Below are 16,157 nucleotides of genomic sequence, written 5' to 3'. Positions count from 1 at the left end.
AATAATATTTAAAAAGGTCTCTTGTCGAATCAGTATTTTGAACATATCAATGTTTTTTAAAATCTTTTGGCGGATCAATATTGTAATTAATTATAACCATGTTTTGTTTTAACCGCGTCCATTGGGTTGGAATGAATAAAATGGGTAAAATAAGAATATAAACATGTTCGCCTATAAAATTCTTATTAAAGCCTACTCTTCAATATTATATAATACTATATATATTAAGAAAAATTCTTTGGGAACACAAAACTTTGTTCGTTATAAACGTAGTTTCGTATAACTGATGTTCGCTATATCGAAATTCTACTGTGTAATTCTTTGTTTTAGCTTACTTCTGCATATAAGGCACTAAAATATATAAAAGGCCCATAAGTCCACCGCTTTTATTTTTTGCCTCAAAAACAGGCCAAATTACCTATAGTGCGATGTTTCTAATATTTTTGTTTTCTTCTTTTTAAAAGTGTGACACTACATTATTATTTAATTTTTATAAATTATTATATTCCGTTTTTCTTTCATTAAAGTCTGTTATGTATTTCTTGTGCGATGTGGAATTTTGTGTATGTATTTACGCGTCTGTTGTTGCTCTCCCAATATATTTATCGCAGAACCCCTTTGCCATTTTTCATATTTGGACGAGATAAAGCGAACTAACAATGTATGTCCGTCTGTCCATTAAACATTTTAATAAAATCCAGGCCTCAATTTTATGGACCGAACGTCACGAAATTTTGTGGGGAAGTCAGGTTCCGACCAGAAGAGGCCCCATTATTTGTTGGTGAGGATCGTAATATGTGAAATGGACTAAAAACTAAATTTTTGTCTTATTTTGCAGCGACTCTGGAGGTCGCAACTGTGGTTTGATCGGTACGAAATTTTAAGTAAAGTTTGGGGTAAATAATTTAATGATTAAGTATAAATTATCAGATTTTTATGCAAAAGTTAGGTCCTTTGGCTCCGCCAAATATCATTCGATTATCGTCCAAAGTTATAGGCTGCTTGTTTGCAATGTACCATAACCATGGATGACGTTTATCATTATATATGAACTACATTAGCTGTAGTATTCATTCAAAATATAACTTCTCCTGTGGGCTTACGTCCTTTTCTTACTCATATTTCCATATTTTGTGGACTTACGACATTTACCGACAGGGGCAAAACATATAAAAAAACGCGACATAATATCAATTTTTGTCTCATACTACGTGTTTTGACTTGTACTATCATACTCTAACAAAAACGCGATTTCCAAAAAAGTAGACTTACGATCTTTTCGTGCGTAGCAGACATAGCGCATATGTTAGAGAGGCCTTTTTTCCTCCGTGTAGGTAAAACAAATTACTGTAGAATCTATTGTCTATCGGAGCCACAATTATGCATTTCTTAACGTTTAGATCACAATGTGTTGTTGTTTCTGCAACGTTACAGCCCATTTCGCATAGCAATTGACCTTAATATCTGCTACTAACATAACCCTTGGCATACATATTTGCGGTCTAATGTCCTTGGTGGCCGACAAACATTAATAACTTGATTTTTTGTTGGTTGGCCAATAAACTTTCGGACAATTTATGTTCTTCACGTAACAGTGAAATTAATTTCTCAACGATAATTACATCGTTCGTTTTGCAAGTTTGTGGGTGGTGGGTGGCAAGCAAGGGGTATTCTATATCAAATGTAGCAACTCATGCTCGTTTATGTTGGTGGTCACATTTGGTTGGTACACGGTGCATTGTGCAATAACACTTTTCAACATCATTTAGTAAACGAACGGAATCCAGCATAGACACAAACACATGCTCAGCAGCAATCAGCCTTACACAAAACATGTTTTCTGGTCCTTTAGGACCAGCCAGTTGCATGAAGTGGGGGTGTAAAAACGACTGAGGTCTAAAGGGGTCTCTTTAACACTGCTGCTTGCTAAGCTCCGGCAACAAAAACAACAAACTTTTAAGGAAAAACTAAATTTATGATAGTCATTAGAGCTGAAGAAGTAAACGTGTTAATGTTGCAAATGTTCCAGGACATGGCCAATTTCATGATTAGACAGATTATGAAAAAGCAGCCAGCGACTACAGGTTATAAATGACACAGTGTAGTGAAGGATTTTTTTCTGGTTCAAATACGCATAAAAGAAGTTCCTTAAATTAGAAATGACACAAAAACTTGAAATTTTTTTTTCTTTTGGTATGCTACAAATTGCCGAATTTGTCAAAGCATAGACGAGGACAAACTTCTAACTGGGTGTGCATTTTTTGGTGAGCTGCTTTGCTTGCATTCATTCATCTATTCATTTATCCACTCACTCATTAGTTAGTGCTAAACACTACGGTGTTAGCTAAGCTCCCAAAAAATACTGTTGCATTTGTTTTTTTTTTTTCATTTCTACTTACTCAGCTCGTATGGTTATCTCGTGACCTGTATTCACCGGTGTCTCAAGTTCACTTAACAGCATCGTTTGTAGACCACATGAAAATTGGAATTGCAATAGACCCTTTTGCAAGAACAGAGCCATATAATGACCACCCTTGGTGCCCTGTGCAGCTGCTAACATGATTAGACCATTGGTGGCACGTGTTCGTACCTTTAGCTGAACGTGCATTGGCAGTACGGTATCCAAGGAGTCATGATGCTGTATGTCTTTGTGTATGCGATGCGAGACATATGAATCGCCAGAGAAAGCGGCATTTTTAATGATGATGGGCGTTTCACAGAGGGCACCTTGACGATCGAAACGACAGACACACTAAAAAATGTAGGAAAAGAAGAAGAAAGAAAAGTTTAGTAAATAAATGTGTTTGTTTGCAGAGCGCGTTTTTGCTTAAATGGTAAAATTAATTAAATTGGAGTTGCTTTTTAGAGTTAGTTGCCGAAAAAATGTAGGTTTTTGTTGAAAGGTAGCGTTTCTTGTTCTTTTTTTAAATATATGAGAGAATAAGTTAAACGATAAATGCTGCCTGTAGTTTTTGTTGTAGAATTTAAATTTAAATAATTCAAAAAGCACATGTCAATTTTGCTACAAATATACCCTCAGCCAGAAAGCAAATTTCGAATTCAGTTTACAATCCTGTCCTGGAACTTTTTTAAATTACACATCTCACTAAAGACTTCCATGCTTTCCCATAGAAAATCTCCAAGGGTTCTCATAGAAGACCACCAAGTCATCTCACAGAAGACGTTCAAGTCGTTTCATAGGAGACCTTTAAGTCTTCCTTTAGAAGACCACAAGGTCTTCTCATAGAAGATCCTGAGGTCTTCTCATAGAAGACCACATATCCTTCAAATAGATAACCACAAGGTCATCTTATAAAAGACCACATGATCTTCTCATTGAAGACCACTAGGTCTTTTCAAAGAAGACCTTAGGCCTTCTTCTCATAGAATACCTCCTTAAGACCTTAAAATCTTCTCATAAAAAACTTTTAAGTCTTCTCGTGGAAGACCAAAGCGTCTTCTCATAAAAGAAACTAAGGTATTCTCATATACGAACACAAATCCTTCTCGTAGATCGGCACAATGTCATCTTGCAGGAAAACCTAGAGGAGTTCTTATAGAATACCTCAAATTTTTCTCATGGAAGACTTTTAAGTCTTCTCATAGACAACCACAAGGTCTGCTCATGGAACACCACGTGGTCATCTAATGGATGTCAACAAAGCCTTCTCATAGAAGAACACATAGGGTTCTAGTAGATGACCTCTAAGTCATCCGATAGTAGACCACATGATCTTCTCACTGAAGACCACATCGTCTTCGCATCGAAGATCCTCATAGAATATATCCCATCCTTCCCATGGAAGACATTAAAGTATTCTTTCTTACGTTGAGTCTTCTCATAGCAGAATGCTAGGTAATCTCATAGAAGACCACATGGTATTCTCATAGATGTCCACAAGATCTTCTCACACGCTGCTTGCTGGGCCAGAACATTTCCTAGCGTGTCTCCAACTTCGTAACCGGATTCATCTTCTTCGCGGAATACGAGACACCATCGCAGTCTACTCAATAACAACAAACGCAGCAACTAAAACTACATGTTGTTGTTCACCACCCGAAATTGCACATTCCTGCAATTAAATTACTACGGGCATCGTAACAAAGTCAGCGAAATTGTAGACTTTATGTGTCCGATAAACATCACGAGCTTTGGCATTACGTCCTAGGCAATGGTCAGACGGGTACAGAGCTGTCCGAGCAAATTGATAGCTTCCCGCTTTGCATGGCGAACGAGGACGCTCCTACGAGCATAAGAGGAGATTACCACAGCTCTCTAGACATCAACATTATGGAACCCAGTCTGATGAATGACGTGTCCTAGCAACCCGTGATTTCTCTTGGCTGAGACCATATGTCCACTATCAGCTCCGTTAACAGACAACACGACATCATAAGCTCTGAACGCCGAATTTACAAATCACCGCGGCAGGATCTGTCCATTCCTGCAAATTCTCGGAAAGTTGAAAGAATTTTCCGAAATCAGACAAAATTTCCTATGGGTTACAGTTGGTACTGAAGACGCTCCTGAGAGGATAATAGGATATTCCCACAGCTCACCAGACATCAACATTGTGGCACCCGGTCTAATAAATGATGTGTCCTGGTAAACAATAATTTCCCTTGGCTCAGAAACCCGAGTTAAGTATTCTACAAGTGTCCTCAAAACTGTACCTGAAGCCTAGAAAGTTGACAGAGTGATCCCGCTACTGATGCCAACGTGCAAGGATGCCAGCAGATGTGAATCGTACAGACCGATATCCCTCTTAGTAAAGACTCAAGAGGCACTACTCCTCCGCACAATGAGAAGCAATTTCCCAGTTGCCCAAAATCAGCATGGATTACGTCACAGCCACATACATATGTACATATGTATATCAGTCGATGACTGAACCAGCAGAACGGGCCGTTGTCGCTTCGGCGATGTTGTGGGAACATATGTGTGGACGCCAGTCGTTTGTAGCATTCAGAAATAAGATGTCCAAGACCCATAGAGTGAATCAGAGAGTTCCCTATGGCAGGGAGATATCTTTGCCTTTGCCTTTCTGAAATTCCACACCTTACAGACGCCATAGAGATCGTAATGTATGCGGAAAATTATATGATCTTGTCGTCAGGTCCTATTGACGATGACATATGTGATAGGCTAAATATCTACATTGCTGATTAATATGAAAATATCCGCCGCTAAATCCATTGCCACACCGCTCACCACCTGGACGGTATTTTTAAGTCGTTCACGCAATCACGCAAGATCAGAAGTAGCAACAAGGTTCACAAGTCGTTGGCCGGCAGCACTTGAGGTGCTGACAGAGAAATCTTGTTGACCTCTAATCAAACAATAGGCCAGTCCGTGATAAACTACTACTCAGTGGAAGAATATTCAAGCCTGCCAGAATGCCACCCTGAGGACTGCATTAGGGTGCCTCCTCATGACATCAGTTTCCTGGCCGAAACCCAAATTTTTGTCACTGATTGTTAGTTTCAATATGCAACTAAGGAAGCCAAACAATTAGTTTAAAATATTGGAAAGCCGGGGCTTGACGTGCTCCTAAAGACGACCTTTTTTCGCAATTGTGGAAAATACATAATTTTTTTTGCAAATTTCTAGAGAAAGAAATAGCTGTTTCTCGGAAACTATAACAGGCTTCAATAGCATTCATACTGATGCAGTGGCGCAGGCACTAAAAAGGTACAGTGAGAATGATGTATTCTGAGACATCCCCCATCTATCTCTGCAGAAGAACGTCAACTTCCATGGCAAAGAGTAGTGATTGTAGCCCAGTTAATATCCGGAAGATGCAGCCGTCTCAATTTATATTAAGGCCGAATTGATGCACGTTTCCCAACACATGCTCTGCATGTAGGTTGCGACCGCACGACACGCTGCATTTGTTTAGCTGCCCAGCTAACCCCACTCACCTGTCTCCTGGATCCTTATGGATGTAACCGCAGCAGGTTGCAGAAGTTTTGAATCTGCTCACAAAGGAATCATAAACAGAAAACTGAATAATTTATACCAAAGAACATATCGCTCATTTACTCAAAAAGTGGCATAACTCAAAAAATGAGTTTTCGGAGTTAGAAAATTCTATTTGCTATATACATATCAGCAAAAATGTCTAAAATCGTCTTTTCCATTTCAAAAAAATCAAAAAAAAATTTTGATACTACATCTATGATTTTTGGTACATAGATTAAGAAAAAAATCGTCATTCCAAATCTGTTTTCGTTACCAACTTTGATTGTTGCGCGCAAAATATATGACCGTTTTAATTATGCTAATTAGAAAAAATTCTAAAAAAATCGCGGCTTAGTATAGTAAGCTGTTATATCCAATTGTCGTTAACTGAATTCGCACCCTTTGAGAATATGCAAAAAAAATTCAAAAAGTTTCAATGGATTCGCGAAAAATTAAATTTATTAAATAATTTCACGTATTTACAAACATATTTTTGAAACAATAGCGCTTATACTTACAAAAAAATATATAAAAAAATTATAGCAGCATCCAGATATTGTGAGGAATAAAATGAAACCTAAGTCGTGAAGTTTGGAGCTATAGTATTCGTGTTATTTGCAAAAATGCAATGAAAATGTGACGAAAAATATAAAAATTATGTTATTCTAATTTTATTTTTTTATGGTTTTATAGGAAATGTTGAAGAAAAAATGATTGAGTTCTTCGTCATTTTCGTCCAAATTTCACGCAATAAGGAAGATATTCCGTTGCAACAACTTTTTCACTAATAGTTTTCCTATTGGCGAATATTTTTAGAACATTATATTAAATCACAAGGAATTCCAATTGTGGCATAACATTAAAATAATGTTATATTGAATATTACAACATTTGAAACGCATATAAACCGCGTAATAGTGAAAATGGCATGATGCGCATCCGATTTTCCAATACAGCGAATCAATCCCTTTTATTTGATGTACAGTTTGTCAAATTCAATTTGGCGGCCACGATGTAGCATCTGCTGCATATTAGGGTGGAAAATACAGTAAAATGGTTATAATTTCCGCGAAGTTCATTTACATTTTATGCGCATCCGATTTCAATGATCACCATTAAAAAATACATCATCCTATGTCATTTCAATGCGATCCATCAAGAACCGTGGATGTAGCATCGCACTCAGTTTTTAGAAAAAATCTATTATATCTCCGGATTCGCGAACGTTTTTCAATATCTGTTTTCGCACATTTTAAATATGCGTTTCGCTCTATTTATCTAAGTAGGAATCACACATCTAAAACGCGTCTAAATACGCGATATTTTCAAAAATATTTTTTGCATATTTTCGAAATTTGAGGGGTATCATATCCGCCGATCTAGTGGATGGATTTCGACGCGCAAAGGCTTGTTAGATTCAGAACGTAAAAAAACTAAATTCACGCGGGTTTCCACTGAAATCGAAAGGCATTTGTAAGTATTGAATCCAAAAAACTGGTTTTTTAAAAAAAAAATACGCACAAAAATTTCGACTTTAAGCTGAGATTGATGTGAACCTTTGAAGGCTACACGCCCTATTTATACATCAAAAAATGCGTAATCGCGAGTACTACAAACACATAATCAGTTTTTAAACGAGTACAGTTGCGCGTTCCGATTAGAGCAAAAATTCAAAAAACCCAATTTTTCAGTCCTCAAAATGTCAGCATCCGTTTGAGATTGATGCGGTGGTTATATTAAAAAATCATACATTAGAAACTTCATCTCTGAAGTGTATTCTTTAACTTCTTTTTTGAACATTATACTCTACATTGTATTGTACAGCCTCTAATTGAAAACTGACTTAAAAAAACTCGTTTCCTTCAACGATTTTTTTCTATTTTTTTACATTAATATGACCACAGCTTCCGCTCAAATTATAATTTTAAGAAATCCATCGGTGAATCGTGCTAAAACAGTTTATTTTACCTAAATGCGTTCAAAAGTTATGCTATATTACAACAATTCGCGAGATACAATACCCCATACCTCAGTTTCAACAGAAGTAAATTTTCTACAAAAAGGCCGATATGTATATCTCTAAAACTCAACAAGTTAACAGCTAATTTACTAAGAGTTAGACATAAATAAAAAAAAATGAGTTTATGAACTACTAAAACAGTTCAAATCATGCTTGATCTTGTACAGAACATTAGCACTGATATCAGCTAGCTTTTTACAAAGAATGGTCCAAGTAGTTAGTTTAGTATTTGTGTAATAATCGGCAACTTAAAACGCGCTTTTCCCTAAACTCTGTTTTTTGAGATGTGTCACTCTTTGAGTAAATGATATTTGCGTTGATACAACAACAACAAAACGTTTTTGCAGCTTTAGTTCGATTTTTTATTAAAATTGTAAAAACACACCTTCGAACATAAAAAATATATGAATTGCTACATTAGTTTTTTAGATGCCATATAAACTCTTCCTTCAATACACCATTTATTACGAATTTTGTGTTCCCAATGAAAGCCATAAAGATGACTTTTAAAAGGAAAATCAATAATAAAAGAAACCATGAAATCACACACACTCGCACACACACAAATTGAAATCGAATTGGACAGCAAAGAATAAAAATTAAATTTTGCAATTTTCTTTTTTCACCAATAAAACATCAATACCACACTGAAGGAGAGAAGAATTCATCCAAAAGAAAACGAAACGAAATAAAACGAACAATCAGGTCAATAAGTGCGAATAAAAGCCAACTTCAATACAAGACCATACAATTTATGGCAATTGCAATAAAGCCATATGTGACCTTTGCCTCAATTCAAAGAGCAACGAAATGCAATAAATTGTTAACAAAAGCAACAAAAAAAGAAACGAAAAAAAAACAAGTAAGCAAAGGCTATAGTCGGACGGAGCCGACCATGGGATACCCTATACCACTATCCCTGGACAATCGCTTTCCACGGAACTTCTTTTCAATGATTGTGAAAATTTAATTATCAAATATCAGAGATGTAATGTATAATACTTATGACCAAAACCAAAAAGTTATCTAGCATGACAAAGACATTTTTGTAGCAGGAAAGGAAACTTTAGTTCACACAAACTAAAATGTAATGAAATCCACATATGCAGTACTACTACTTCCGTTGTTTAACCGCTACGTTATGAAATTTTTACCAATTTCGCACAAAAGTTTCAGTCCACTTAACCCGCTAAGTATTATCTGATATTCACGTTGGTTTGTACGCTTCTTCTTCATCATACACTCAAACTTTGTTTAAAATTTTGCGGGTTATTATTTTGACCTACAGAGCAGCTACAAAATTGGTTAAAATTTTGTTTTTGGTCCATTTCATTCCCTGAACATTTCACGAACATCCGCAAAAACTAATCATTTCTATTCTGGCCGAACCCAACCTCCTTAAAAAATTCGTTACAATCGGTCCATAATTGCGGCCTTAAGCTTGTTTACAATTTTTAATGGACGGACACACATCGCTAAATCGCTTTATCTCGTCGAGAATTTTGGCATACCAAATAAGGAGTCTATGACGAATATTTCGTGATGTTACATAAACTGTTGGAGAGACAATATGTAGCATGGGATAAAAATGTGGTTCCCTACACAGAACCCAATATATATTAGGCAGTAGGCCCGTTATATAGCAAACACTTTATTGCAATTTACATCAGAGGAAATGTCAGTAGTTTTTTTCCATATGTAGGCTACTTTGCGAAATATATATGTCCTCAAGGAATTAAAATATCGACCAAAATTTGTATATTTTTCATACAAAAGTAATGGTCCATTTCACCCGCTAAAGAATATCAGATCATCATTCAAAATTGTAGGCATCTTTTTCGACCTATACTCTTACCCGATGCAAAATTTCGTGACTATTGATGTATAATTGCGACTTCTAGCGAGTTTATTATTAAACTACAAACAAATAACGGAATATATTAGGCTGTAACTCTGTTATTTGATCATGCACACCAACATAATTAGCATCAATTGAAAGGTCAAGCGTTCCACTTTCAAGTATATCTCACTTGTCCGGAATGTCACTTCCAGGAATTATGATATAAGCTGTATATTAAAAATTTTCACAATTTTCACACAAAAGTTTTGGTTCATTTAACCCTCTAAATATTATCTGATCGCCATCTCAAATTGCAAGCTTCTCCTTTGTGATATACTCTTACCTTATTTAAAATTACGCGTTGATCGGACTATTATTGAGACCTACAGAGCCGCTAGAAAATTGGATAAATATTATGTTTTTGGTCCATTTTACCCGTTTAATATTTTACGATCATCACCAATAAGAATAGGGAACTATTCTGATCTGAACCCGACCTCCATACAAAATTTCGTGACGATCGGTCCATAATTGCGGCCTGGAGCGTGTTTACAATTTATAATGGACAGACGGACGGACGGACACACATCTCAAAATCGCTTTATCTCGTCGAGATATGAAGATTGGTATACCACATTGGGGGTCTCCGACGAATATTTCGCGGTGTTACATGAATTTTTACCAAAACAAACTTATAATACCCTTTTCCACATTGTGGTATAGGGTATAACAACAACAGCAACATGAAAAGAAACAACAATAAGAAGAAATAAGCAAGTAGCAAAAATGGAAAAGAAAATAATTGTACACAATTTCCACAATTTACACACATTTGGTAATTTTCCTTGCGGAAGTTGTCTGTTTGTTTACAACAACAATTAATTTTATTGGAGGATGAAGTCGAGAGGTTTACGGCTCTAGCCATCATGTACAATTTCACCGGGGATCTCGATACGTTACGTCGGCCAGAGCCTCGTTAGAATTACCCAGAGTACTCCTAGAGAGTTGTAAACATCCACAGAACCTTTAAGTCTATGCCGCAGGTATCAATTTGAAGATCCACTGCATGTGCTTCACTTCTCTTTTGATAGGGGGTTGAGGATTACCTTACACCTCTGCTGCTCTGTGGGTCACACCACCCGATTTGGTGAATATAAGTCCACCCCGAGCCAAAAATCTATCTGCAATTTGGGTCCAAACCGCGTTGGAACCCATTAATTGCTCCTTCTTAGTCAGACCAGATGCACAGATCTACGGTCAAATTGCCAAGGAGTTAATACGATTTGCTGATTCATCATAATTGGAATGGTATAAGTGGATGCATATTAGGGCCTCAACAAGTACTAATCTCATATTTTTATACCCTACAGCATAGTATGCAGGTTATATTAAATTTGTTTTTCTGTTTGTAACGCATTGAAGTAATCATTTGCGACCCTATAAAGTATACATATTCTTGATCAGGATAAAATTCTGAGTCGATATATTCCTGTCCGACCGGCTGTGGTAATCACTCTAGAGTCCACAAAATGGAGATAGGACGCTGACTTTTTGGGAAGAGGCGTCTTGCCTGACTTGTTGGGAATATGCGCCTTACCTGCCTGCAAAGGACAAGTTCGATGATGGGCTATATCGGTCCACGTTTTGGTATAGTCCCCATATAAAAGTACCATCCGATTTTTGGTATTTTGAAGTTTTAGTCACATTTTCAAACCGAATTAGCTATAATTTGACATCTTAGGGTTCTAATATTCCAAAAATTTTAGGGATAGGTCCATGCTTTGGTATATCGCCCTTATAACGGTACCTCCCGATTTTCGGTATGTTGAGAATTTAAGCTACAAGTTCTAGCCACCATATAACAGAACCTCCCGATTTTTGGTATTTTGAGGATTTTAGATACAATTTTTAACCGAACTAGCTGTAATTTGACATTTGAGGTATTTGAGGATTTTAGCTACAATTTTTAACCGAACTGGCTATAATTTGACATTTTAGGTTCTCTGTGGTCACGAAACTTCTCCACCGAAAGTCGTCAACATAGGTCCATGTTTTGATATAGCCCCCATGTAACAGAACCTTCCGATTGTTGGTATTTTGAGGATTTTAGCTGCAATTTTTAGCCGAACTAGCTGTAATTTGACATTTGGGGTTCTCAGTGGTCACGAAACTTCTCCACCAAAAATTGTCTAAATGGGTAAATGTTTTTATATAGCCGCCATATAAAGGAACCTCCCGATTTTTGGTGTTTTGAGGATTTTAGCTACAATTTTTAACCGAACCAGCTGTAATTTGACATTTGAGATAGGACGCTGAAATTTCGGTCAAGTTCGATGATGGGCTATACCGGCCCACGTGTTAGTATAGCCTCCATATAACGGTACCGCACGATTTGAGGTATTTTGACGTTTTTAGTTACATTTTCAAACCGTATTAGCTATAATTTGACTTCGTAGGGTTCTTATATCCCAAAAAGTATAGGCATAGGTCCGTGCTTTGGTATAGTTTCCATATAACATCATCTCCCGAATTTCGGTATTTTGAGAATTTTAGCTACAATTTTTAACCGAACTAGCTGTAAATCGACATTTGAGGTTGTGTGTGGTCACGAAACTTCTCCACCAAAAATCGTTAACATAGATCCATGTTTTGGTATAGCTCCCATATAACGTCACCTCCCGAATTTCGGTATTTTGAGGATCTTAGCCACAATTTTTAACCGAACTAGCTGTAATTTGACATTTGATGTTTTCTGTGGTCACGAAACTTCTTAACTAAAAATCGTTAACAAAGGTCCATGTTTTGGTGTAGTTCCCATATAACGTTACCTCCCGATTTTCGGTATTTTGAGGATTTTAGCTACAATTTCTTACCGAATTAGCTTTAATTAGGTTCTCAGTGGTCACGAAACTTCATAGCCAAAAATCGTCAACATAGGTCCATGTTTTGGAATAGTCCCCATATAACGATACCTTCCGATTTTCTGCATTTTGAGGATATTAGCTACAATTTTGAACCGAACCAGCTATAATTTGATATTTGACGTTCTCAATGGTCACGAAACTTCTCCACCAAAAATAGTCAACATAAGTCCATGTTTTGATATAGCCCCATTTAACAGAACCTCCCAATTTTTGGTATTTTGCGGATTTTAGCTACAATTTCTTACCGAATTAGTTGTAATTTGACATTTGAGGTTCGCAGGGGTCAAGAAACATCTCCACCAAAAATTGTCTACATAGGTCTATATTTTGATATAGCCCCAATATAAAGGAACCTCCCGATTTTTGGTATTTTAAAGATTTTAGCTACAATTTCTAACCGAACTAGTTGAATTTTAACATTTGAGGTTCGCAGTGGTCACGAAAATTTTCCAGCAAAAATCTTCAACATAGGTCCATGCTTTGATATAGCCCCCATATAACAGAACCTCCCGATGTTTTATATAGCCGCCATATAAAGGAACCTCCCGATTTTTGGTGTTTTGAGGATTTTAGCTACAATTTTTAACCGAACCAGCTGTAATTTGACATTTGAGATAGGACGCTGAAATTTCGTGAATATGCGTCTCTTGTTTGCAGGCAGGTCAAATTCGATGATGGGCTATACCGGCCCACGTGTTAGTATAGCCTCCATATAACGTTACCGCCCGATTTTAGGTATTTTGACGTTTTTAGTTACATTTTCAAACCGTATTAGCTATAATTTGACATCGTAGGGTTTTTTAAAGATTTTTGTATTTGTATTTTAAAGATTTTAGCTACAATTTCTAACCGAACGAGTTGAATTTTAACATTTGAGGTTCGCAGTGGTCACGAAAATTTTCCAGCAAAAATCTTCAACATAGGTCCATGCTTTGATATAGCCCCCATATAACAGAAACTCCCGATTTTCGGTAGGAATTTGAGGATTTTAGCTACAATTTCTAACTGAACAAGGTGTAATTTGAATTTGAGGTTCTCATTAGTCACGAAACTTCTTCGCCAAAAATCGTCAACATAGGTCTATGTTTTGGTATAGCTTCCATATAAGGTTACCTCCCGATTTTCGGTATTTTGAGGAGTTTAGCTACAATTTTAACCGAACCAGCTCTAATTTGATATTTTAGATTTTCAATGGTCACGAAAATTTCTACCAAAAATCGTCAACATAGGTCTATGTTTTGATATAGCCCCCAATAAACGGTTCCTCCCGATTTTTGGTATTTCGATGATTTTAGCTACAATTTGTAACCGTCCCCTGCAGTTATAAAAGTTTTCCACCAAAAATTGTAAATATACATAGGTCCACACTTTGATATAGCCCCGTTGGTGGTACCTTTCACCTGGCTGAACACATTTTTTAGATTAGATTAGATAATTTAGGCATTTGGGGTATCCGTGGTCGGAAATGTTTCCACCTAAATGGTGAAAGGAAACTAATTATTCCATTTTAAATAAGACAATTTTATGGTAGATGGTATAAAAAGTTGGGCCCGGACGAACTTAACAATTTTTACATGTTTTTTTTTGAACATGTCTTCTTGTTGGTTTGGAAATGGTGTTGCTACCATTATGATACTCTTTTAGTGGTCAATGAAGTAGTTGAAAAAAACCTAATACTGTGAATTTGAACTATACAATGTACATATGAAACGGTAAATTGTTTGTGAATGAAGCGATAAACTTATTAAATTGACTTAATTAAGCAATTAAATTTGCAGCACTTTAATGGAAATGCGATTATTTCCGCAACCAAATGGCTATGGAAGATATATTTGACGCTAAAACCCCTTTCACATCTACCTAGAATCATCTTCATCAGCAGATCGCCCGATTTCATCACCTCTGAACGCCGGATTTTTTATGAATAATGAAAAAGATAATAGACCTAGTTACAAAAAGTTCACCAAATACCGCTTCCGAGAACTCCGCAATCCTTCTAATGTGCGGCTAGCAAAATTATCACAACTGCAGCCTTCCTCTATATACGTACATGTTGGTCGAATACCCGAAACGAGAAAAAGTTAGCGGAATTAGCAAGTAAGCTTGTTAAGCTTCGTTCCGCCAACTCTAGTTATACCAGAGTTAGGGAGTTCACACTGAAAGTTAATAGGTTGATTGCTGAGCACAATCGAAAAGGGCGATAGATCAACATTCAAACCGACGTAGCAACATTGCAGCCGAAATAAGTGAATTGTGGACATCGGTTAAGTCACTCTCGAAACCTGGTCCGATTTAGCGACATTACGCTGACAGATCCGAGTCTGCAGTTTGTCGAACACCACGGAAGTGATATAGCGAATAGATGAATACTACTTTGCATTAGATCTCTTTCCGACGAAAAGGAATCATCACAATACATAATGGATGATGTTGCAAATGCCATTGGGAACCCTAAATCATACAAAGCGTTAGGCCCTGGTGGTATGGCAATATTATGGAGAATTCTGAAACAGCTGAAGTTGTGAACCTGTCGATAACCACCCACATCACTCCCGAAGTCTGGAAAATTTGCCACGGTGATACCCCTACTGAAGCCAGAAAATGATGTCAGCAAATGTGACCGATTTCCTTTTCATCGCATAGAGCAAAGATTCCTGAGGCTTTACTCCTCCCTAGCAACAGAAATATTGATCGTTCAGCATGGGTTCCGTAAGCAGCACAATACTAAAACAACGTTACACGCCATGTTCATAGATATTAGTCCAAAACTGCCACTGGACTTATCTAAAGCCTTCAATACAGTCTACGCTTTTTGAGGACATTGAGCAGACTACCCTCCGGCTAAATTTGAAACGTTGGGAAATCAATTATATATATGTGTGTGGATGCTAGTCGTACGTGGAAATCAGGAAGAATAAGTCGAAGCCACATTGAGTGAAACAGGGTGTTCCCCAAGGTGTGGTGATATCTCCGGAACTGTTAAACCTCTTCCTTTCCTGTATCCGCTCCATCTGGACGACATTGAGATCGTTGAAGTATTTGTTCGGGTGTTACCGTCAGTGTCATCCTGATCAGTGTTTGGAGAAATCTTCACGACCTGAAGAAAACGGTCCTAAGACCTCAGTGTGAATCCCTAGATCAGCAAATCGATCAAGCAGATTTGGAGAGCATTCACACAAATATGCAATACAAATCGTGTGAATTCCGCTCCTTGGAGTAATTTTGGCTTAACTTCACGTGCGATGGTGTAGCCGTCTAAATTCCTATAGGACAAGATTGATTGATGACACCGTGCAAAACATCTACCCAGCATGTGTTACATACATGCCCGCACTACAAACTGTATCATTTCTACTAAATCCGCCCTGAGAACTACAATCATCTATCTGTACATGAGAAGACGAATATTCT

The 16,157-nt window shown here is 37.0% G+C and overlaps 1 protein-coding gene and 1 long non-coding RNA gene across 2 annotated transcripts in view; one reads left to right on the top strand and one right to left on the bottom strand.

The window, feature by feature from the left end:
- The window catches only part of LOC141394801 (protein eyes shut-like), a 423,861-nt gene that overhangs the window by 122,493 nt on the left and 285,211 nt on the right, over window positions 1-16,157 (bottom strand). The window contains 1 exon segment of the mRNA XM_073969695.1: window positions 2,400-2,752. Within this exon segment, the coding sequence (XP_073825796.1) occupies window positions 2,400-2,752 (353 nt within the window).
- Window positions 1-16,157, top strand: part of LOC141394803 (uncharacterized) — a 340,204-nt gene that overhangs the window by 103,993 nt on the left and 220,054 nt on the right. The gene's annotated exons all lie outside the window — the stretch shown is intronic.

The sequence above is a fragment of the Musca autumnalis genome, unplaced genomic scaffold (genome assembly GCF_047663935.1).
Source record: "Musca autumnalis isolate F117 unplaced genomic scaffold, ASM4766393v1 scaffold_2, whole genome shotgun sequence".
NCBI lineage: Eukaryota > Metazoa > Arthropoda > Insecta > Diptera > Muscidae > Musca > Musca autumnalis.
This window is presented reverse-complemented; position numbering and strand designations above follow the sequence as displayed.